Source organism: Plecotus auritus (genome assembly GCF_963455305.1).
Source record: "Plecotus auritus genome assembly, chromosome: 13".
Taxonomy (NCBI): Eukaryota; Metazoa; Chordata; class Mammalia; order Chiroptera; family Vespertilionidae; genus Plecotus; species Plecotus auritus.
Window position 1 is genome coordinate 17,292,927 of NC_137779.1, and position 23,848 is coordinate 17,316,774.

At 52.6% G+C, this 23,848-nt stretch overlaps 1 protein-coding gene across 1 annotated transcript in view; it reads left to right on the plus strand.

The window, feature by feature from the left end:
- Positions 1-23,848, plus strand: part of DCPS (decapping enzyme, scavenger) — a 32,051-nt gene continuing 8,203 nt past the window's right edge. The window contains exons 1-3 of the mRNA XM_080650694.1: positions 1-236; positions 1,663-1,831; positions 20,547-20,692. Of these exons, the coding sequence (XP_080506820.1) occupies positions 27-236; positions 1,663-1,831; positions 20,547-20,692 (525 nt within the window). The 5' untranslated portion in view covers positions 1-26. The remainder of the gene's footprint in view (positions 237-1,662; positions 1,832-20,546; positions 20,693-23,848) is intronic.

Genomic DNA, 23,848 nt, shown 5'->3' on the forward strand with positions numbered 1-23,848 from the left:
CGCAGGCGCGCTCTCCCGTGGGCAACATGGCGGACGCGGCCCCTCCGCCGAGCAAGAGGAAGCGCGAAGTGGCAGCCGCAGGGGAAGAAGCCCCCGGCCCAGAGGACAAGGAAGCCAAGTTAGCCGGCGTTGGGAATGGCACCTCTGCCCCTGTCCACCTTCCTTTTTCCGGCTTCAGAGTGCAGAAAGTGCTGCGGGAGTCCGCGCGGGACAAGATCCTCTTCCTACACGGCAAGGTATCGTCGGCGGCCCTGGGCGGGGGCGGCGGGCGTGGGACCGCGTACAGCCGCTGGGGAGGCGGATCTCGTGGGCCCTCGGCCGGGAAGCACCAATCGCAGGACTCGGGGTGAGGGAGAAAGCGCAGGTCTGGAATGCTTTGGGGGCGGGGGGAGCGGAGAAGACGCGGTCACCCGTGGAGGTAGGGAAATTTAACACGTGCGGCTGATTTTCCTAATCCCTCCCTTGTAAAAGTAACCACTAACACGTGTAGGGTGTATGGCAGGTGAATAATCTCGTGTTGCATTCTCCAAGTCATTCATCATGTATTCAATCTGTAAAGGTGCTAGGAACCCAGTAAATGTGGCTGGACCGCCTCGCTCCTCCGTGCCCCTGGGATCGACAGGAGACTGTAGGAGATATGATCCCTGCTGTACGGGACTCCAGCCCTGACAGAGGAGGCAGGTTATTAAATGGGTAATTCACTTCCACATGCCATGCGCCGACAGGCCAGCACTGAGCTAGGTCCTGGGATGCAGAGATGAAGGTTCCCATCCCTGATCTTTAGGGGTGCAGAGGACCTTGGGGGAGACACATTCACAGGGCTGGCCGAGACTACACGTGCTCAGCTCTCTAGCAGGGACTGGGGGGAGATTGGAGGCCAGCCTGTTACCAGGGAGGAGGCCCGGCCAAGGGCAGGTATTAGGGTTCCCCACAACTCCTAGCAGGAGCTCTCATTTGGGGAGGATCAGGGGGACCTGGTCCTAGGCATCCATGCTTCTCTGTGTGTGTCTGGTTCTCTCAGCCCCACTTATCTTCAGTCTGCAGCACCGCTTAAGAATTTAGCCCCGAGAACATTTGAATTTCAAGGAGTTAGTTGGGATGCCCAGATTCTAGTTTCTTTTTCAATATTGACTGTTCAGGGACCTGGGGGCAATCGCAGACCTCTCTAGACCTCTGTTTCTTCATCTGTAAAACGGGGAGAATTTAACAGAGGCCTTGTGAGCTTAAAATTGAAGACAGCCCAGAAGCTTTCCATCTTTTAGAGCAGGGGCGGGGAACCGTTTTTTCTGCCAAGGGCCATTTGGATATTTATAACATCATTCCCCAGCCGTACAAAATTACCAACTTAAAAATTAGCCTGCTTAAAACAAACAAACAAAACTAGCCTGCTATATTTGGTCAGACATTTAATTAACTCACCCCTAATGCCTTGGCAGGGCCAGACCAAATGATTTGTCTGCCTCCCGAGCAGGATGTTCCCCACTCGTCTTAGAAGGAAGGATTTAGGTTAATGATTTCTCCTCTGGGAGGAGAAACAGTGCCATTGGCTAGACTTGCGGGGAGAGAAACTGCAGGGAAGGCAATCCCAAATGTTGGGAATTCAGAGGCCCTCGGGGGTGTCTGCCTCTGTTCCCCAGGCCTCACGGGTTTCTCTCCCCACAGGTGAATGAGGCCTCTGGGGACGGAGAGGATGCCATTGTGATCCTGGAGAAGACACCATTTCAGGTGGAACAGGTGGCCCAGCTCCTGACGGGCAGCCCCGAGCTCCAGCTGCAGTTCTCTAATGATATTTACAGCACCTATCACCTGTTTCCTCCAAGGCAACTGAGTGGTGAGAAGTGGGGGCCGAGGTGGCTGCTTGTGGGGAGAGCAGGGTGGTGGGAAGTTAGGGAGGGGTGGCTACTCTCCATAACTGATAGGCATATTCTAGTGCAAGCGTTCTCAGTGGAAGGAAGAGGGAATTTCGCCTCCCCCCCCACCCCAGGAGACATTTGACAATCTCAGAATGACAATTTTTGGTTGTCAGAATTGGGGAGGTGGGGGTTGCTGCTGGCACCTGGAGGGTAGAGGCCAGGGATGCTGCTAAATGTCCTATAAAACAGGATGGGCCCCCACAACAAGAAATGGTAGTAGCGCCCTAATCGGTTTGGCTCAGTGGATAGAGCGTTGGCCTGCGGACTGAAGGGTCCCAGGTTCAATTCCGGTCAAGGGCATGTCCCTTGGTTGCGGGCACATCCCCAGTAGGGAGTGTGTAGGAGGCAGCTGAATCGATGTTTCTCTCTCATTGATGTTTCTAACTCTCTATCCCTCTCCCTCTCCATTCCTCTCTGTAAATCAATAAAATATATTAAAAAAAAAAAGAAATGGTAGTAGTGTCAAGGTTGAGAAACCGTGCTCTGGTGGAGTATGCTTTGAGGAGGAAGTGTGATTCATGGGAGAGAACAGTTCATCTACTAACTGAATAATAATGAATGTCAGCACTTACTAAATCCTTACATTGTGCTAGCCACCATTCTAAGTGCTCTTCCCGTATCATCATATTTTATCCTCAGAATAGCCTTGAGGTGATAGGACTTTACAGGTGAAGAAACTGAGGTTTTTGAAAGGTGGAGTAACTTGGCCGAGATCACACAGCCACCAGGCGCCCGAAACACGGAGATCTTCCAGTAGCTGAGCACTTGCTCGCCACGCTTGGTGAAATGAGCAGTGTGCTGGGTCACTTCCCTAAAGGCACTCACGTTCTACTAGGGGAGACAGTGAGTGTGATTGAAGGGGATGGACTTGAGAAGGGCAGGAATTCAAGGGTTAGAAGACAGAGATTTGTGTGTAGGGGGAGGGTTGGTTTGTTTGTGTTTACTTTTTTTAGAGAGAGAAACATTGATGTGCAGTTGCCTTCCGTAGGAGCCCCGACCCAGGATTGAACCCGTGACCTGGGTATGTGTCCTGACTGGGAATCGAACCCGCCACCTTTTGGTGTAAGGGACAGCGCTTCAACCAACTAAGCCACACCAGCCAGGGCCAGAGATTGGTGTTTGATTGCAAGTATTTTTTTTTAATTTTTTTTTTTCATCTTCACCCAAGGATATGCTTTTCATTGATTCTAGAGAGAGGAAGGGAGAGGGGGGGAGAGAGAGAGAGAAATATCGATTGGTTGCCTCCCACATGCATCCTGACTGGGGATTGGACCCGCAAGCTGGGCACGTGCACTGATGAGAACTGAACCTGAGAACCTCTGGTGCACAGGACGATGCTCCAACCACTGAGCAACCAGCCAGGACACAAGTATAATTTATGGAAAAGCGGGAAAAAGAAGAATATTCCATGCCACAAGCCAGGCATGAGGTGAACCTTTTCTTTCTGTGGTTAGATTGAGTAGGCCGTTTTGTCGGAAGTGTGAGGGACACTGGTTGACCTTGAAGTGCCTTGCGACCAGGAAATGCTGGGATCTACTTTGCAGCACATACCCATCTGCCTTTTTATTTGCCTTCTGGCATTAAGAACAGTTGGGCTTTACGGATATCCTGCCACAGCCTTTCTGACAGACTTAGTCTTTTCTGCACCCCACGAAAGCGTGCTGTTGTTGTCCTTGGGAAATATATGTGAATACTTGATGTGAGACCGGCAAAGCTTTCACAACTGCCAGCAAAAGCAGCCTGGTCCTCCATTGAGGGGAAGCCAGACTGATTGGCTCAACTTGACAGAAATGGACAGCTGTATTTACTTTCTCAGGCATGGACCTTTAAGCAAATAGATCCTTCAACTCGGAGAGGCAGAAGCATGACAGAAGGCACTGTCGCCAGACGGCACCTGGGGTTCTGGGGTGTTTATTCTGCCGTCACCCCTTTCCCTGGCCTCCCTGCATCCCTGCATCTACCCTCCCCAACCCTCAGCCAAAATGAAGGGTCGCCACAGAGCAGCTCTGTAGAATTCACAGCTTTTTCTTATTTTATTTTCCCATTACTTCTCTGGTACTGCACAACGTGATGAGGGCCCTTCTTTATCTTTGTCGTTTTTTTCCTTAAAATAAGTAGTGAAAGGGACAGTCAGTTATGACTTCACCACAGGCCCTCTTCCCCGTTCGGAGCCCCACGGTGTCTGCCTTTTCCCCCGTACAGCCGGCTCCCACCGGGTGCCTCAGATGTTAGCTCATTTTCCAGCGCTGCCTTCTGAGCATAAGTGCTCGCATGCGTGCGGTGTGGTCCACTTTGTTCTCCCTGCCCAGACGAAGTCATAACAGTTTGTTCAGAGCTGTCCTCTCTCTCGTCCTGTTTAGCTATACATCCTGTCCCTGGATGTGCTTCTTGGCAAACTGCACAGGGCCAGAGAATAAGTATTTTAAGCTTTATGAGCCACCAGTGGCCTCGGTCACATACTCCCTTTCTCAATTGATTTTTAGAGAGAGAAAGAGAAACAGCAGTTTGTTGTTCCATTTATCCATGCATTCGTTAGTTGTTTCTTGTACGTGCCCTGACTGGTCATTGACCCCAACTCCTTGGCATATCAGGACAACGCTCAAACCAACCGAGCTACCCGGCCAGGGCTCTCCTTTCGCTTTTTCTTAACGCCTTTAAAAGTGAAAATACTGCTCTTAACTGGGCCAGGTTCGACCTTCTGGCCAGTTTGTCAACCCCTGGTTCAGATTTTTCCCACTCAGAATGTGATCTGTGGACCAGCAGTGTTGGTATCCCCTGGGAGCTGTTAGACACACAGAATCTCAGGCCCCCACTCCAGACCTCAGAATCAGAATCTGCATATGAGCAAAACCCCCAGGGGACTCCTGCACACTAAATTTGAGGGCACTGGTCTTTAATCATCACCTGTGTGATGTTTATTTCTCTATCCCTGACCTTTCCAAGAACCCCAGGCTCATATTGTAATGAACGCCTACTGGGCATCTATCTCCATTTGGAAGTCTCATACGTACCAGGTAGGCAAGATGGGAGACTCCGATGCACTATGCATGTGTAAGTACTTCGCACGTGTAAGTAGTAGCTGCCATCGTTATTCTGACGTGCTAGGCCCTCTGCTGGGTACTGGAGCTTCAGAGATGAATAAGACACCGTCTTTGCCCTCACAGTCTTGCTATGTAAAGAGGGAAGTAAACTCAACAGGGTTTGGTCATTGCCTGGGTGTAGGGAACCGAGGTCGTTGAGAGTTGGGGCATGTCAGACCCATGTTAGGTGCTCAATAAGTGGCTGCTGAAGAATAAAGCCACAAGCTGACGCTGTGTTCTTTCCTGAGGGCCAAGCACTCCACAGCCACGAGGGGGCAGCATTGCCAAAGCATTCCATAGCCAGCTCCTTTGGCTCCCTTGACCGCCCTTGCCAGAGCCTTTCAGTCCTGCCTCTCCCATCTCATTCTGAGTCACCAGCTCCTCCCACTGCCAGGGGGGACCTTAAAGTGGGCTTCCACAGCCTCAGCCCTTGAACCCCCTGCACAGTTGCCCCTTGAGTTTCTCTGCTTTCTCCAGCTGTTTCTCTAGACCTTCCCAGAATAGGTGTCTGGGGGAGCTTCCCCCACCCCCATATCTGAGCTGGTCACTCTCCTTATTTCTTCTGGTATTTCTCTGGTCACTGGCTCATTTCTTCTTTAGCTTGGAGGTTTCTCAGTCTTCTCCTTTATCCCCTCCAAATCTCAGCTGGCCACGAGCGGCTACTCCCCGCTCCATTGACATAGAGCATGGGCATCCGAGGCAGACATGCGGGGTCCTGTCCCAGCGCTACACTGACCAGCAGTGGGAGCTGAGGCAGCACGCTGTTCGGGTTTCAGCGTCCTGCAGGGGCTAAGCAAGCCTCGGGTCAGACATGGCTGGGCTGGGATTCTGCCTTGCCCTTTACTAACTGTGAGGAGTTGGGAAGTTTGTGCTCGTGTAACACACGAGTGAGTGCCTGGTGCCGCGCTGGATGCCACGTGCGTTGGGGGTACATCAGGTAGCATCGCTGTCTTTGGAGTCTGTGGTGAGGCAGACGGCCAACCAGGAAACAGGTCTCCGTGGCCCTGAAGGGAGAGGGCTGCGTGGGCTGGACGTCCAGGAGCCTCTCTGGACCTGACTCCCAGACTGAGACCTGGAGGGTGGGGAGGAGCCAGCTGTGCGGAGAGCTGGTGAGGGGGCGAGGAGAATGTTCTGGGCTGAGGGAATGGCCCGTGTTCTGGGGGAGGAAAGATAAATAGAAAGGCCGTTGTGTTGGGAGCCTGGAGGGGCAGCTGGTGTCCATGGTGTGGGGTGCAGATGAGTTTGGGGAAGTAGCTGGTAAACTCGTTTAGCAACTGAACATACCTCAGGGTGATTACGGCAAAAATAAGAAAAGAGAACAATTTTTTGTTTTAGCTTCTGCCCACAGTGAGAACTACATTTTACATGGTCACCCAGTACCTGTGAATAAATACACAGGTTTGCAAAAACAACCCTACCCTTACTTTGTGGGATACTCTCTATTTTTCGAACTTAATTCCAGTCTTGTGTATTTCCTTTTTTAAAAAAAGTCTGGTCGTAACCTTCTAAATGAATTTCATCACCGCTCTCATGAGTTAGGACCCATTGGGAGAAGGTGTATAAGGCACTTAGCACAGCGGCTGGCATACAGTGTGTATTTGATGTGTTAGTCATTTTCTATTACTGTTACTCCTTTAAAATTCTATGAGCAACATATGCAGCATATGGAAATGCCAGCCCTGACCGTGGGCAGGTGCCCTTTCTTCCCCTTGTGGCCATATGGAAAGTGTGAGGACCAGGTGGGCCGGATGGCTGGCATCTTAGTGCTGCTTCTGGCCAGCAGGCAGGGCAGAGCCTGCATCACCTCCTGCTGCTTCCGCTCTCACGCTGTCAGGCCCATGCCTATCAATGGAGCCCTTTCACTGAGCCCTCTGTTCCCTCTTACCTGAGAAGAAGGGGGAGATACTAGGGAGAGGGGGGTGACTCAGAAATCCAGTCTCCGTCTAAAAAGGCCAATTGTTTTCCCGATGGAGAGCAGGGTGTGGGATCTCCGGTTCAGAGGAGCAGAAGGCATTTGTGTGAGCGAGGCCAGGCGGGCAGGGGAAGCCTGGGAACCGCTCATCTCTCGGGTGCAGGGCACTCCCAGGACCTGAGCGACAGGCAGGATTTCCTCCTGTGCTCTTGGCAGAGGTGAAACTCGGACCTGAGTTTAGAGTGCGGACTTGTTTGGGAGGAGCCTTTTAAAGACTAACTGTTCCCATAGGAGCGTTCCTGGCAGCCTTGGTCACGATAAAAAAAAAGCAAAGACAAAAAACCTGAAACAACCTGGATATCATCTCAAAACAGAATAGATAACTAAATTGAGATGTTTTCCTACGCTGGGCTGCTTCTCTGTTGCAGTGAAAATGAATGAACTACAAGAAAAGCGAGACTCGGAGTACACAGTGTGATTCCCGATAAAGTTGAAAAGCAAGCGGGTCTAAACAATATACCGCTTATGGTGCACGCATACATGAGAAAACTAGGAAGACAAAAAAGATAAGATTTCTTCACACCTGACTCAGCAACATGATCATCTCTGGTGGGGGCGGGGCAAAAAGGTCATCGAAGCCCTGGTAATGTTCTGTTTTTTGGACAGCGTGCACCAGGCGCGTGTGTTTTAAATTTTTATTTTAGGTCTTTAAACTGTGGCATATTTTATATTTAAATACACACGCACTGTACATATATACAAATATGTACCTATGTGAATACACACACGTTTTATATGTACAACATATTTTCCAGGGAAAAGTTAAGGAAAATTGGCGGATCCTTAGAGAACTAAGATTATTTCCCCCCTAAATTGTAGGGCTCGGCTCATTCTCCAGTTTGGTTTCTAGTCACTGTTGTGGAGAGTGAAAATGTTGATTCAGGCCTCCTTCCTCTTGGTTTTGGGCATTAGGAGACTTGTTTCTGCACACCGCCTTTCTCTGGGGCCCAGCGGGCGGGCCTGGCCCTTTTCCCTCCAGGGCCAGGGAGCTGTGCTGTGCTGAGTGGACTCCGGGACAGTGCCAGCCCTGGCAAGACGGGCAGCGTGGGAGGTCCTCCAACAAGTGCAAGAGGCCCGGAACCAGGCTCTGCGGGCCCCACTCCAGCACAGATGGCATAGGCCTCACTCACCCCATCCCTGAGGGTGCCCTCGGCAGCCCTCCCATGGCAGCTGAGCCGAAGGACAAGAGTCCTCTGAGCAGTGACCAGCAGGGGAAGCCTTGCCAAGCAGGTCACCGGCCGAGCGAGTGAGGGCGAGCACCATCGTCATCCAGCATGAGGAATGCCTCAGACGTGCCGGTTCGTGACACCAGGGCAAGTCATGGACTTGCTCAGAGACTCCATTTCTCAGAGCGGAAAGCGAGGAATCCAATGGCTGGTTAGCCCGCCTCGGGCGGCTGGGTCCTGTGAGATGGTAGTAGCTCAGGTTTGCGTGGAACCTAGAGGCTCTGTGCTTCTTACCTAGAACCACTCATCAGAATTGCTAAGGAGCTTTCTGGAACACAGAATCTGGACCCACTGAGTTATGTGTCTGGGAGCATTTATCAAAGTCACACCCACCTGTGCAACAAAAGGTTGCCGGTTCGATTCCCGGTCAGGGCACATACCTGGATTTCAGGTTCCATCCCCAGTCGGCTGTCTGTCTGTCTCCCCTCCTTCCCACTCTTCCTCTCTCTAATCATGTCCTCAGATGAGGATTAAAAAAAGAAGCCACACCATCACACGGTCAAATCATCAAGTAGCACCGGAGGCCTATATGGGCGGGACAGGCTCGGGAGCACTCTGCCTCACCCGTCGGCTCTCCAGGGGCAGGTGCTGTTAAAATCCCTGGGCTAGTGCTCTGGTGGGTTCCTCCAGACGCTGAATTGAATCTCATGCCTCTGCAGTTCTTTCTTAATTTATGAGATTTTGACATTATCAAGTCCCCACTGTGGAAGTTGAAAGGTTCAGCTCCTTTATACCTCATTTTAATTGTGCTTTGCAGATAACTGTCTGTTTTACGCATTGAAGGTAAGACCCTCCACCAGCAAAAAGGTGACAGTTCGCTGAGGGCTCACATGGTTAGCATTTTTTAGCAATAAAGTATTTTTTAATTATAGTATGTACACTGTTTTTAAGACATAATGCTATTGCATACTTAGTAGACTACAGTTAGTGTAAACAAATTATATGCACTGGGACACCAAAAAGTTCTTGTGACTCGCTTCATTGAGATGCTCGCTTTATTGCAGTGGCGGGAACCGAACCTGCAGTATCTCCCGGGTGCGCCTGTGCCTTTCTCACCCTCCCTCCCTGCTCCTCCCAGTTTTTTATGTTTATATTACTCGTTTTAGAATTGCCTCTGGAGTCCTAAATCTATTGCGACCTACTGTCGTTTCGTTTTATCACTCCGTCAGGTGAGAATCTCAGGGCCTCCAGCCTTTTCTTCCCACCCACTCTTCCGTCCTTCGCTGTTTCCCAACTTATCTGTGGGCTGTGCCTGTACTTCACACTGTCCCGGCATGTTCTGTTGCGTAACTGTGAGGTCCTGTATGCTGTGCCTGCTGGTTGACCCTGAGTTGACACCAGTAAGCGGTGCTCTCGTTATTGTGACCACGATAGTGTGTGCTGCTCCCTCAGACCGAGGGCGAGGATCTCAGTGCCGGGTACCTGCCCAGCGGGTCATCAGCCCTGTGCCACGTGGAGGAGAAGGCTGATGTTGAGGGTGAGTGGGTTCGCTCTCCTTACATTCCCACAGTTCCTCCTAGTCATGCTGCTTTCCAGTCTTTCATACGTGAGCCAGGACTGTACCCACTTTTACTTTTTCACAGTTTCTAGTTCCCTTTTTAAGTTGTGGTTAAAAGAATAACTGCGTTGACTGTGTTTGTGACGTTGTCCAGACACTTAGTTGGGTAATTCATTACACGGTGGCTGCTTCCTTCCTGAGCACGTGCAGACGCGCCTCCCGCGCCCCAGCCTGGCGGCTGGTCCAGGCATCCCTCCGCCCGGACTCCTTTCACCGCTCCCCAGGTGCAGTCAGTCCTCTGCGCCCTGGAGTCCGTGCCTTCCTTTCCTGCTCTCTTCTCTTGTTCAGCGGAAGTGCACTTGTAAGCACTTCTTTAGAAGGAATATGGGAGAGTAAACTTTAAATCCTGTATTTTACTCTCACTTTTGATTGATGTTTGACTGAATACAAAATTTACATTTTATTTTCCTTCTCAACATTAAAGGCATTGATTTAACTCCAGGCATTCTTTGTTGCTAATAAGATATCTGATGCCAATGTGATTCTTATTTTTTTTCCCAAATGTTTTTTTTGAGTTTTACAGAGAGAGAGAAACATCAATGAGAGAGGAACATCATCGATCGGCCGCCTTCTCATGCATCCCTACCAGGGATCGAGTCCATGACCCAGGCATGTGCCCTGGCTGGGAATCGAACCAGTGACCTCTTGTCCTGAGTCGATGCTCAGCCGCTGAGCCATGCCAGCTGGGCTGATTTCCATTTCTTCACAGCTAACTTGGTTTTGGTTTTTGTCCTTTTTTCATTGCTTTATTAGTTTCCTTTTCTAGAAGCGGATAGTATCTTCTCTTCATCTTTGGTGTGCCGAAATCTTGTAAGGTGTCTGGTTGGGTTTTTTTCATCGTGCTGGGTACTTTTGGACCCTTTGATTTACAAAGTCTTATGTTGCTCTTCTGCTCTGTACATTTTTTCTATTATTTCTTTGATGCTTTGTTTCATTTTCTCTTACTGGAAATCCTGTTAGTTGTCAGACTTCCTAGGTTGATCCTGTGTGTGTCTTCTGTTCTCCCTGTTTCCATCTCTGCCATCTCTGTCTGTGGCGGGTAGAGCGCCTTAACTTTGTCTTGCAGACCTTGTTGGGAAGGCTGTAATTTGGCAGTTGTATTTTTAATTTTCTTCCCTCTGGGTCTCTGATGGTGGGATTTTCATAGCCTCTTGCTCTTGCTTAGCAGAGGCCAGATTGGGTTTCCTTGCTCTGACACACTAATTAGAATTGTTTTAAAAGTTATCTCCTGACCCTCTGTGATCTCATTTCCTCTGGGCTCTGGTTTTAGTGTTTATTTTGGTCATTCTATTTCAGGCTGCTGGTTTTCCCCGAATGTCTGGTGAATGCTCTCTCGTTTGTACTTAGACCCCGTCTGATAGTCCATGAGCTGGCTTTGTATCCCTCCCTCTCCCGTAGCCCGTCCCATGCTCCACGCCGCAGCTTCCCTTCGGCGTTGTCTTCAGTCACGTGCTACCTTCCGCCTCCTAACTTTGGGAAATGAATCGCAGTCTCGTTCTCTGCAGCCTTCCACTCATTCCCGTCACTCTTGGGCGTTTGTTCCCTTTTGTGTTTCCTTATATTGCAGAGGGTTTTTTCAGTGGTCTAAGGGTCACCATTAAGCAGGAGTTGGTGGCCTTCCATTTATGTTTAGATGTGCTGGGTGGGGTCTCTGTAGGTGTGGGCAGCTTAGACCATCGAGAAGTTACCCCATTGAGGCCACCCCCAGATAGAGCTGGTACTGGTGCTGAGACAGACCCCGTTTCTCCCGGGTGCTCATGCACCGAGGGTGGGGTGTGCATTGGACATGGCCAGGTCCGTGAGATTGTAAACCTTGTCTCCCTTTGACCTAGCATGTCTGCTCTCAGGTATCTGACCCAGACAATCGCTCACACACATGTGCAAAGAGGTGCAAGAATATTCATTGCAGCATCATTTGTGACAGAAAAAAATCCAAACCTCAGGGACCCCTGGTGGCGGCAGGGGTTGGGGGGCCGGTTAACAAGGCACAGTGCGTGCATAGTGTGGGCTACTATGCAGATAACCCATAAAGGATTATCCCACTTGTGCCTAAAAATAAAAAAAAAAGACTTATAAACCTGTGGTCATATTTATGGAAACCCTTTAAAGAAAAGACTGGAATAATAAACACCCAACTATTATCTGTCTTTACCTCAATGATTAGAATTATTTGAGAATATATTCATGTGACACGTGGAACGATAGATATTTTTTACAATGTTAACCTCAGAAAACAAAGAAGCAGATCAAACGATTAGCCTGGATTAGGGCCCCTGACTGCTTCCTTCCTCCACAGCCTGAATGATCCTCATCTCTCAGGGCCTGTCAGTGTATCGTCAAGAACTGCGTACTCCCAGGACACATGGACCGCAGAGCCCGGTGATTTCCGCCTCCCTCCCTACGGACACACCGTGACATGCCAATTAAGAGCACTTGGCCGTCGAGGGGTGCACACGAGCTGGCGGGTTGGCGTGTGTGCAGGTGACTGCCCCACACCTGGAGACGTGGTGGCCTCCTGTGATGGGTGGACTGATGGTGGGGTGGGAGGTGGAAGGATTGTGCCTGTGCGGCCCACAGTGTAGCCAGGGGTCCTCAAACTTTTTAAACAGGGGGCCAGTTCACTGTCTCTCAGACCGTTGGAGGGCCGGACTATAGTTTAAAAAAAAACTATGAACAAATTCCTATGCGCACTGTGGGCCCGGGACGAGTCAGCTGCTAAGCAGGACAGGCAGCGGCACCCGGCGGGCCGGATAAATGTCCTCGGCGGGCCACATGTGGCCCGCGGGTCGTAGTTTGAGGACGCCTGGAGACAAAGCTGTGGAGCAGGCATCGAGCAGGAGCTGGGCTGGGTTAATGGGCCAGGAAAGGCGAGAGCCCACAGGAGTCTTTCCTCACCGCCTCCGTTTCATTAGCTGATGGCCCCGAAGGTGGCACTTTCTGTCTGCTCTTCTCCTTGGTGCTTCAGAGCTAATGCCAATGTCAGGGCTTCCTCTGGGCGTGGAAGGACAGTGGGACAAGAACAAGCAGAAGTCCCACGGTGGAGGGGTTCCTACCGCCTTAGGAGAACTCTTCACTAAGCTGGGCTCTGCCTTGGGCTGGCTGGCTGACTGGCCCCCACTCCCCTTTCCCTGCCGCCCCGGCTCAGAGCCCTGCGTGCCGCCTCCTCCGTGCCCTGAGAGCAGAGGCCTCTGTTCACTTCTCCGTTTGGACTCCATGAGGCCAGGAGAAGCCATTGCATTCAGAGCCTATTTAGAAGTGAATAAATCCCGAGTTGCTGCGTTGTGCCTCCACTACAAACACTGCGTTCTCCCTCCCTCTCTCCCCCCGCCCTTCTCTCTCAGGCGGGGCAAGGTCCCAAGACTCTGTGGCAGTTTTAAGGCTCGAGTCAGCGGAAAAGTCGGCCTGCCTGGGACGTGGGCAGAGGCAGAGTACCCGCAGGATAGCTGGATCCATTTCACTGCTGGCTGGGCTGTGGCAGCAGCCTGTGGCAGCTGGTCTTGCTGTCCACTCCTGGCCCATGCTTCACCGTGAGCGCCAACCCGGATTCCCGTAGTTCTGGGCTCCTCAGTGGGGGTGTGTCCTGTCCGTGGGCCTTCTCCCTTCCCACCGTACACTGTGACCATTCCATTGAAGTGCACCGCGACCGGGTGCTGTGCTCCTCGCAGAGCGAATCAAAGGCAGTCCCTTCAGACGGGAGGTTGAGAGAGACCACATTTTGGAATTCCTGAGTGTTCAGTCTGATAGCTCTGTAGCCTGGTCAGCTGAGTGCAGAACCATTTCTTCCGGCAGCTCTGAGGCCAGGATTGTCGGTCAGCAGCTCCATTATCTCCTTAGATAGCCTGGATCCTTCTGTTGAAATGAACTTGGGGAGCTGTAAGCCCTCAGCCTCCCCCCCCCGCTCCCCGCCCCCCGCAGCATTTCCTCTTCCTAAAGGACCGCCCCCATCCCAGCCAGCTCCAGGGCTGCGTGCACTTATCGCATTTGCTGGTGGGCGTCATTTGCTGGTGGGCGTCGTACCCTCCTCCCCCTCCTGGGCCTCAGTGCTGGGGAGGGGAAGGAGCCTTCAGACCCAGGTCTTGCTGAAATCAGCATCTGTCCTCTGCCTCTGAGAGCATCTCTGCTTTCCTGGAGACAGGTAATTAGCGGTTTGAGGTTTGCTGTGGAGTGGTGGAAGCTTCCAGTAGGATCCAACCACACCCCTTGCCCTGTTCTCAGGCCTTGAGTTCTCCCAGCGCCCTGCAGTGGGGGACCAGGAATACTCCGCCCTGGCCTTCGACTGGGCATGGTCTCCTCTCCAGCCCCTGGCCTGCCCTCTCTGGTCACAGAGGCCAGGGCGAGGAGCGTGTGGCCTAGAGAGGAGGGAGCCCCAGGAGGAGGAAGGGAAGGCAGCTCCAAGTCCCTCCCGCAGCCTCCCGCCAGCCCTGCTGCAGTTCTGGGATGGCGTGCCTTGTGGGTCTGAGTCATCCAGCCTGTCACCTGGGGGCTCTGCTCTGCTCGGCTCGGTGGAGGGGGGTGCGGGTGGGCTCCACACTCAGATCGTGCTTTGCTGTTGCCTCTACCCTGCTTTCCTGGGCCTGCACATCTGGGTCAAATAAGTTGAAACTGGCTCACGATGGTGAAGGGAGAGCAAAGCCACAGACGGAGCCATGGAAATGACCTCATCGTGTGGAAGCCATCAGCGCGCGCTGGAAAGCAGTCATGTTTGAACATGTGTATGGGAAGGAGAGCAGACTGTCTGTGGTTTGCATTTTCATGTTTCATGTGCAGCAGCATTTTCCTGGGGATTTGGCTAAGCCAGCTTTGGCAGCGAGCGAGGGAGGCAGCTGCTCTTTTCTCTACATAGCCCTGCCTCCCTCCTCTGAAAGCAGTTGTGATTTGGGGTTCGGGTGGGGGGCAGGGGCTGGTTTTACACTGGAGGCGGCCTTTTGGAAGACCCTTGATGGACAGGCCAGAGTTGTCTTAGCAGGGGCATAGCAGTCTGTTCAGCTGAGCTGCAGAGAAAGGAGCCTGTGTGTGCAGGCCCCGTGTTATCTGAGATGCATTATGTGACCATTCCCACTGCCCAGACATCCCTGTGGATGAAGAGCTGCACCCCAAGCCCCGCAGAGGCTGCCACACCACCACCAGGCCCCTCTTCTGGAGACAACCCCCCCGCTCCCCAGGCCTTTCTCACCATACAGCACTATCATATTGGGGGGGTACCACACACAAGTTGCAACAGCATTGTTGCCTGTTGTGAGCAGGGCTGTCTTTAGTCCCTCTGTGCACCCACTAGAGCCTGTTCCAGCCCATTGTCTGGTGGCAGTGCACCCGTGACACCGCTCCCCAGACAGCCCTCCAGGGATGAGGGAGTGGCCTCTGCTTTGCTGCACTTCCCAGGAGGCTGGCAGCAAGCGCTGGGCATCGCTGCTGCTGGCCTGTGGCTCTCATGTGCTCCCAGACCTCCCAGTCTGCAGCCCCAGTCCCTCTGGCACCTCATTACGCCTTTGGTTTTGCTGACTGGTGTATGTGTCTCGAAGGGGTTGGGACTCATTGTGTCTCTCCTGTCTGAGAGGCTGCTGCTTGGAGAACATGGCTGTGGTGTGGTGTCTTAGGAAAGGGCCTAAAGGAAATGGCCCTGTGGCATCGGGAAAGCAGTGTTGCATAGAGAAGCCAGATTGCTTGGGTTCAAATGTCAGCTCTACCACTGTGATCTTGGGCTTATTTTTCTATTTTTAATATATTTGTTTTAGAAAATATAACAAATGCTGCTCAAGGCCCTGGCTGGGAAGCTCAGTTAGTTAGAGAATCATCCTGATACACCAGGGTTACAGGTTCGATCTCTGGTCAGGGCACATAGAAGTATCAACCAATGAATGCGTAAATAAATGGAACAACAAGTTGAGGCCCCCCCTTCATACATCCTCTCACCTCTCTCTACCTCTCTCTCCTCCCCTTCCTCTCTCTTTCTAAAATCAGTCTTTAAAATTAGATATTGAAGGTTGAGATGACCCCATGCCCTCCCCCCAGCTACCCTCCTCCTCCATGTGCAGAGCTGTCAGCCAGTCTTTTATGCCTCCGTCTGTGGAACTGGAAGAGTGGCCTGTGCTGAACCTGACCAGCACAAGAGAAAGGATTCAAGTTCCTGGAGGTGTTTTCATGCAAAGGCATAGCCTGGTTGTCTACATATCTACACTAATAAAAGAGAAAGATGCAAATTGACCGTACCTTCATGACGCCCACCAGCCAATCAGGGAGCGAGTATGCAAATTAACACAACAAAGATGGCGGGTTAATTTGCATACATAGGCGCTGAGCGGCCAGGGGCGTTCCACAACGCCCCAGCCACTCCGGGCTTCTGGACAGCGTGGGAAGGTGGAAAGCAGCTTTGGGCCGGAGCAAAGGCGGTGCCAGCAGCCAGGGGAAGGAAGGCCCATTCTTGCATGAATCTTTGTGCATCGGGCCTCTAGTACTAGTATAAAAGCCTAAGCAACCCAACGACTGGTCGACTGGTTACTATGATGCGCACTGACCACTAGGGGGCAGGCTGCTCCCTGGTGGTCAGTGTGCTCCCACAGCCAACCTCCAGCAGCTGGCTGGCCAACCTTCTGCAGTCCCTCCCCCCGGTGGCTGGCCAACCTCCGCAGTCCCTCCCCATGGCCGGCCAACCTCCTGCGCACCTTCCCCCCTGCGCACCTTCCCCCCTGCATCATCCCCGATCACTGGCAGGCCAAGGGACCCCCACCAGTGCACAAATTTGTGCACCAGGTCTTTAGTCCTAAAATAAAGCTCCAGGTGAACTCATCTATGTCCATCAGCTCATCAACTCTTTTTTTTTTTTTTTTTTTTAATTTCAGAGAGAGGAAGGGAGAGATAGAAACATCAGTGATGAGAGAGAATCATTGATTGGCTACCTCCTGCACACCACACACTGGGGATCAAGTCCACAACCTGGGCACGGGCCCAGACCAGGAATGGAACTCTGACCTTCTGGTTCATAGGTCAGTGCTCAACCACTGAGCCATGCTGGCCAGGCTGCCTTTCCTGACACTTAGGAAGAGTTGTAAAGCCGCTTGTTTGTGGAATGTCCCTGGATTCGGGTTTGCTGATATTTCCTCACAATTGGATTCAGACTGTGTTTTTGGCAGAACAGCACGGCATTTCCCTCATGAGGCACGTGGTGTCAGTTTTCCCTTAGGAGCGCTGTTAACTTTGATCACTTGGTATTTTCCCTTTGTAATTAGTAAGTAATCTGTGGGGAGATATTTTGAGGCTGTGCATGGATATCCTGCTCTCAGTGTATTTATTCCCACCCAGTGGTTTGACATTTATTGGGCATTTATTGATCCAGCATGTGAGGGCCCGGGCTTCCGGTGGGGGTCTTTCCAAACTCCTTGGGAAGTTCAGTTGCAGTCAATACCTTGATTGGCATTTAAGTAAACAGCAGAGTTTGCCATTGGAAAACTTACATCGATTCTTATCAGAGGTTTTATTCCATTTGGGACAAAAATGCTCTTCCTGGGTTTAAAGTCTGACAGGCCAGTTTCATTTATTCATTTGTTCAGTAAGTATTTGTTGCGTGCTTACTGTAGGCCAGTGCTATCCCAGGTGCTGGGGATAAAATGATGAAAAATGGAAAGTTAGACAAAATGAAATTTTTGTCTCCTGGAAGGTACATTATAATGGGGAATCAGACAGTCTGTCTCTCTTATCGGGTGGTGATGAGTGAGGGAGACAGTGATGAGCTAAGGGTGCTGCTCTAGCCAGGGCTGTCCAAGCTCTCTGACCCTGGGCAGAGACCCCGGTGATGAGGCCTAGAAATGCGCACACGCTTGATGTGATTTAGTGTAAGTGGAAGGAGGTCGGTTTGGCTGGAGCAGAGATCAACGACGGGGATACACGAGTTTGGGAGAGGTCCTGGCACGATGATGGAGGGCCGTGTTGACCATGAGAGGGATCCAGCAGGCAGTCCAGGTCTGAGGGGGGTCAGGCCCTCAGGAGGATACGAATTCAGCCCCTCCCTTGACGCCAGCATGTTAGGGCCAGGCTTCCGGTGGTCTGTGTGAGGCTGGCCCCCAGGTGACTGGCCCCGAGGGCGTTGATACACAGTGGGTTCCAGCATCCAGGCAGGGGTTCCTGCATCCAGGGAAGGAAGGACAGCAGGAGGCTAGCGGGGCCTGGCCCCATGAGGTGCCTGTTTCCCCAGCACCCTGGGTGGTTGGGCGGTCTTTGACAAGCCTTGGCAGACAGGGGCATGCTCGGGGGCGGTGGGGGGGGGGGGGGCAGCGCTTTCTGATCTGGAGCAGCCAGGGAGCCCCAGACTGTGAGCACAGGGCTGCGTGTCCATTGCCAAGAGGCTAGGCTGTTCTCCAACATCAGTTCTGCCTTTGTCCCCGCCCACCTCCCCCACGCAGAGGGAGCACCATGCCTTGTGGTTTTCCTCCCCAGGCCCAGCCCAGGAAACTGGAATAACTACGAACCCAAGAGAGAGGGCTGGCATTGGGGGCCCTTTCCTGTTGGGGGAGGGGCACTCTCTGAATGCTCCCATCTCCTGCTCATTGAGTCTCACAACAGCCCAAGGTTACTCAGCTACCAAGTGCAGTCAGGATTTGAACCCGGGCTGATTGCTGCTGGAACCTGTTTTCTCCACCAGCCGCACTGCAGACAGCATGGATTCCCCAGAGCCCACTGCCAGGGCCCTGCGGTGCCAACCCACCTATTTCAGACAGTCCCTGCCTCTTTAGTTCTTGGCGTGCTGACCTCTGGCTGTGACCCTGGGCTGCTAGAACTGTGGGAGTGAGAAGCACTGAACAGCCTTGCTGCCGCCTCCCTTCGGGGTCCAGTGCAAATTCCCAGGACGCAGAGTGGTATTCACTGAGCATCCCAGCGGTCCAGAGGGCACATGCTGTTTAGTGCAAGCAACCCTGTGGGGCAGGTTTATGAGCACCCTTTAACAGGCGAGGAAACAGAGACTGGGAGGTTAAATAACACGCACGGCCAGTAAGCGGAGAGCCACGTGCCAGCTTGGGTCCCCGTCTCTGTGCCTGCCTTCTCCGGCGTCGAGCTGACGCAATAGGGGCCTTTGATCCTCACCAGAGGTCATGTGCTTGGTGTAGCACTGTGGACGCCTCCCTGGGCTGCTGGAAGACAATAGTAGGCTTTCAGTAGGTGTTGAAAGAGCACCGACTGTAGGGAGAGAAGGCCGGAGCCAGCTTGCTCTGCCACACCTCACAGTGTGAGGGGGGGCTCGTCTGGGATCCCATCAGCGCTTCCACTCCCCTGTGAGATGGGGGTTAAAATCACCACCATCCTTGGACCAAGTACAAGGAAGCTGGGTCCTAGGTGGGCAGGTGAGTGAGAGTTACTGGCGTGTTCATTGCGCCTGCAGGACTCCTCCTCTCAGCGTCCCGGGACGGGCACATCTGAACCCAGAATAAGGGCCAGGGAGGTCAGGGGACGGGCACATCTGAACCCAGAGTAAGGGCCAGGGAGGTCAGGGGACGGGCACATCTGAACCCAGAGTAAGGGCCAGGGAGGTCGTGGGTCTTTGGAGAAACAGCCCACTGAAGTTAAACCCCATTGTCCTTTCCTGCCTCTAACATCTTTGTTGAAGCGCCATATACAGGGGTGGGCAAAGGTAGGTTTACAGCTGTTCGTATGGAAAAAGACAAATAATACAAATAAGTAACACAATAATTCATAAATAACATAAGAATCCACTATACACCTACTTTTGCCCACCCCTGTGTAAATGTTAGAGTAGTCACAACAGTTGTAGCAGATGTTATTAGAAATAGAGAAAGGGACTTCGCCGAAACCAGGTGATACTGGACGAGGACCCTAGGCTAGGGTTCCTTGCAGGAAAAACATGGTTCTCGCCTGTGGCAGTTTTATCTGGGGACATGTGGCAATGCCTGGAGACATGCTTGGTTGTCACAAGTGGAGAGAGTTTTAGTTTGACTAGTTAGCACCCTGCAGTGCACGGAGAGCCACAGCAGAGAATCAGAGAGCAGAATGGTGGTGGCATCCAGGTTGAGAAACCAGAATTAAAGGTAGCCAGCACGCCCTGGCCGGCGGGGCTCCGCTGGAGGGAGCGTCGTCCTGTGCACTGGAAGGTCAAGGGTTCCATTCCCAGTGAGGGCACATGTGGGAGGTAGCCAATCACTGTAACTCTCTCATCTCTCTCTCTCTCCCCCTTCTTCCTTCTCTCCCCCTGTCCCTCTCTCCCTTCCACTCCTCTCTAAAAAAAAGAAATAAATAAAGTAGTCAGTAAATATTTACTGTGTGTCAGACATTGTTCTAAGTGCTTCACCGGTATTAACTTGCTTAATCCTCCCAATCCTAGGACATAGGAGCTATTGTTCTCAGGTGGCAGATGGGGACCTAGGGGCATGGGAGAGTTTAAGTAAACGGACTGACATCCGGGTCCCAAGGAAGGAGCAGGACAGCCAGGACTTGAATCCAGTCGGCTTCTGGGCCCGTGCCTTTGACCACTGTGCTGTCCCACACTGCTGGGCGTTAAGAGAACTGCTTGGCTTTGAACCAGATGTTCAGCTTCGGGCCCAGAAACCCACATACCTAGGAACTGGTATGTGAGCAAAGGGCAAGGCTGAGGAGTAGGTGATGAGTTTCCCAGATTCTAATTGTGGCCCAGCCTATGAATTTAGTGGCACAAGGCACCTGTGGGAGCGGATCACAGGTGACTAGAAGCTCAGAGGCGGGCCGAGGTCGTCTCCGTGCCATGGTGGGGACCAGAGTGTGGCACAGCTGTGCAGAGGGGGCTAACTGTGCAGTCCGGGCCGTGTTCTGTCATTGCAGATGTGAAGACAACCGTAGTTTACCCGGCCACAGAGAAGCACCTGCAGAAGTACCTGCGCCAGGACCTCCACCTGGTTCGAGAGACGGGAGGTGATTACAAGAACGTCACCTTACCCCACCTGGAGTCCCAGAGCCTCAGCATCCAGGTGACTTGGACTGGCCCAGAGGGGTCAGACATGGAGTGCTGTCCCAGTGGCTAGTGTGTCTTTCTCACGCATTTGCTGAGGTCTTACCAGGAGCCAGCGCTGGTCCGTAACACAGGCTGTGGGGCTCCCTGCCTCCCTGAGCTTTCGTCCTCGCACAGGAGACGGCACGCAGAGATGTAAATGACCACAGGAGGTGCGCAGTCACGAGTGCTGTAGAGGAAAGGCAGCAGGAAAGTGGCACAGGCCCGGCCTGCCGGTGTGGCTCAGTGGTGCATTGATCTATGAACCAGGAGGTCAGGGTTCGATTCCCAGTCGGGGCACATGCCCGGGTTTCTGGCTCGATCCCCAGTAGGGGACGTTGAGGAGGCAGGTGATCAATGGTTCTCATTATTGATGTTTCTCTCTCACCCTTTCCCTTCCTCTCTGAAAACAATAAAAGTATATTTACCCAAAAATAAAGTCTTGAAAAAAAGGAAGTGGCATAAAAAGTCCCACGGTGAGGTGGCCACTGTTTTCCAAGGCCAGTCATTGATAGGGGAATTGAGCCCAGTCCTGGCAGGCCCCTGAGGCCCCTGAGCATCGGTGCCTCCTCTCCAGCAGCCCTGATGCAGTCTGAGTGGCTGTGCCCTCCCCAGGTATCTGTGAAGGGGCAAAGACAGATGCCTCATTGGGCCCACCCAGTCCAGACTTTTATTCCTGGTTTTGAGCAAACCAGACTCCAAAAGCTGAATCTCAGAGTAAAAACTTCCCCGTGGCCAGTTCTCCCTCATGTCCATTCCACAGAGGGCAAGACCTGCTATCCCCGGGGGCTTAGTGCAGGCCTTTTCTCCCTGGGCTTGGCGGCGTTTTCTGAGTGTCTTCGGCGACTGGACCAGATGCAAGGCCCTTTAGCTAAGAGACCCCGATTTCTCCTTGGCGTGGACCCAGCGCCAACCAGCTCGTCTGCCTGGAATTGGCCCCTAGTGAATGCTCTGCGTTAAGTATGACGGATGAGTTGTTTTCCTGCTTACTCACTGGCTCTTGTCTCCATGTCTTCATCACTCACCCTTGTTCTCTCTGAGCATGTCTCACCCACTCTACGAGGTTCAGGTTACAGAGGTGGGGGGTGTTCCAATATGGGAAACTCACAGCCATTTCTCCCAGGGCCAGAGAAGTGGGTGTCCTGGCTGTAGGGGCAGTGCAGGGGGGATGTACACAGGAGGCGGACGGAGAGGAGGGTTGGCAGGCTGGGCGGGAGGCCCTGTGTGCCCACAGCCCTCTCCCAGCCTGGCTGTTAGCCACGGTTCCCTGTGCCGTATTTGCACAGGGTTCCTCCGGCTCACGCTGGCTTGATGTTTTAGTTTTAAGTCCCAGGACTTGCTCTGTCTTCCAAGTGGAAAAGAGATGCTCCATCTTCCTAGGTAGCTTCTGCTGTCAGGATCCTAAAGGGATCTCCTGGAATACGTGTCCTATGTGCTAGTTGCACATCCATGGGATTCAAGAGAGGAAACCCTTAATATACTCGTGTGAGTCAGATGTGCCTTCTTAATGCACCATTATTCAGACCCTTTTGTAAAATAATACAACAAAATTCCGCTACTCTACCGACTTCTGTTTGACACGAGCACTTGTGTATTCTTTCTTGGCTATTTCTAGCAAGTTTACAAGCACTAAGCTCAACTGGCGACAGCCATCGTATTTATTGAGCATCTACCCTGCGCTCGGCTCGGGAGGGTCACCAAGGTGAACACTACAATGCCCCTGTAGTCTGATGGGAAGAGGGACATGTGGTCTGACCATATGATGAGACCAGCACTTTGGTGGTTTATATATGAGGTGCAGTGGTGACACAGGGGAGTGATCAGCTCAGACAGTCGGGGCTTCACAGAAGAGGGGACCCTCCCGCTGGGTCCTAGGGCACAAGCAGAAGTTTCCCAGGGCCAAGGCGGATAGGGCATTCCAGAGACAGCACAAGAAGGCCAGCAGGGGCCGGGGGGAGGCACTCTGTCCAGTTCCCACAACTTGCTCATCATCAGGGCAGCCTGGTGAGATTTTTAAAAATACAGAACCTAGTCCATATCTGCTGAACCAGAACGTTCAGGGCGTGGAGCGGGGAAATCTATGTTTTAAAAGCTCTCTGTTTCTGCTGCTCATCAGATTTGAGAACGCTTGCCATAGCCAGGGAGGGTCCCTGAGCAGTTTAATCACGTGTGAGGTGAGTGTGGTGAGAGGGGGAGCAGGAGGACCAAAGCCCAGCATGGGTCTGACGAGGCGGAGGCGGAGGCGGCGGGGAAGGCTGTGGTAGCGACTGGAGAGGGAGGGTGTAGGAGCTGGGTGATGTGGAGAACTGAGGGAAGAGCCTGGGATGGTCCAGGTCCTGCCTGAGCGATGAGGGGACAGATAGTAGGATTGATAACCAGGATGGGGGACGAGGACAGCAGAGAGGGTTAATGTGGAAGACCGTGAGTTCAGTCCTCACATGGTGCCGGAACTGTTCTAAGCAACTTACGTGCATCACCTCAAAAAATCTCCACAACAGCCCTTCGGAGACAGGAATTCTCAGCCAGGTGGCCTGGCCCCAGCCTCTGTGCTCTTAGCCAACTACCCTGTTTGGCTCCTCACATTTGGTGCCTGTAACTTCTAGTGAAAATGCCCAGGAAAAAGCAGTGGGATGTGTGACTCAGCGCAGGAGAGATGCTCAGGCTGAAGCCGGTGGCTGAGTCACTGAGTTGAGGCTTCAGCATCGGCTGGGTCTGGCTCTGCCCGGCATAACACTCCTTAAGCCCTGTTTCCTTGTTGGAACATGACCCCAGTCCCGGTGGAAATGGAGAGGTGCCACGTATCACCTCTGTTTCCAGCACAGAAAAGGCGCCAGAGTGGCAGCTGTCATTATGCATGCACAGGGGACAGTTCTGGGGAATAAGACGGGACAGTTCAGAGCTGATGCCTGCAGGTGTGGGCAGGTAAAGGGGGGCCAGAGGAGGGGGCCAACAGGTGCTGAGCATAGAAACAGGAGCATGAAGAGGAAGCAGGATGCCCCAAGGGAGGAGAGAGTCCGGAGGGAGTGGCCAGTGTCACTGCTAGGCCATGCCAGGTGCACTTCCGTGCCGCTCACAGGCCCTCATCGTCCGGTGGCCGTCTCCCTGCCTTGCCTTCAGAAGGTGGCTACTCCCCATA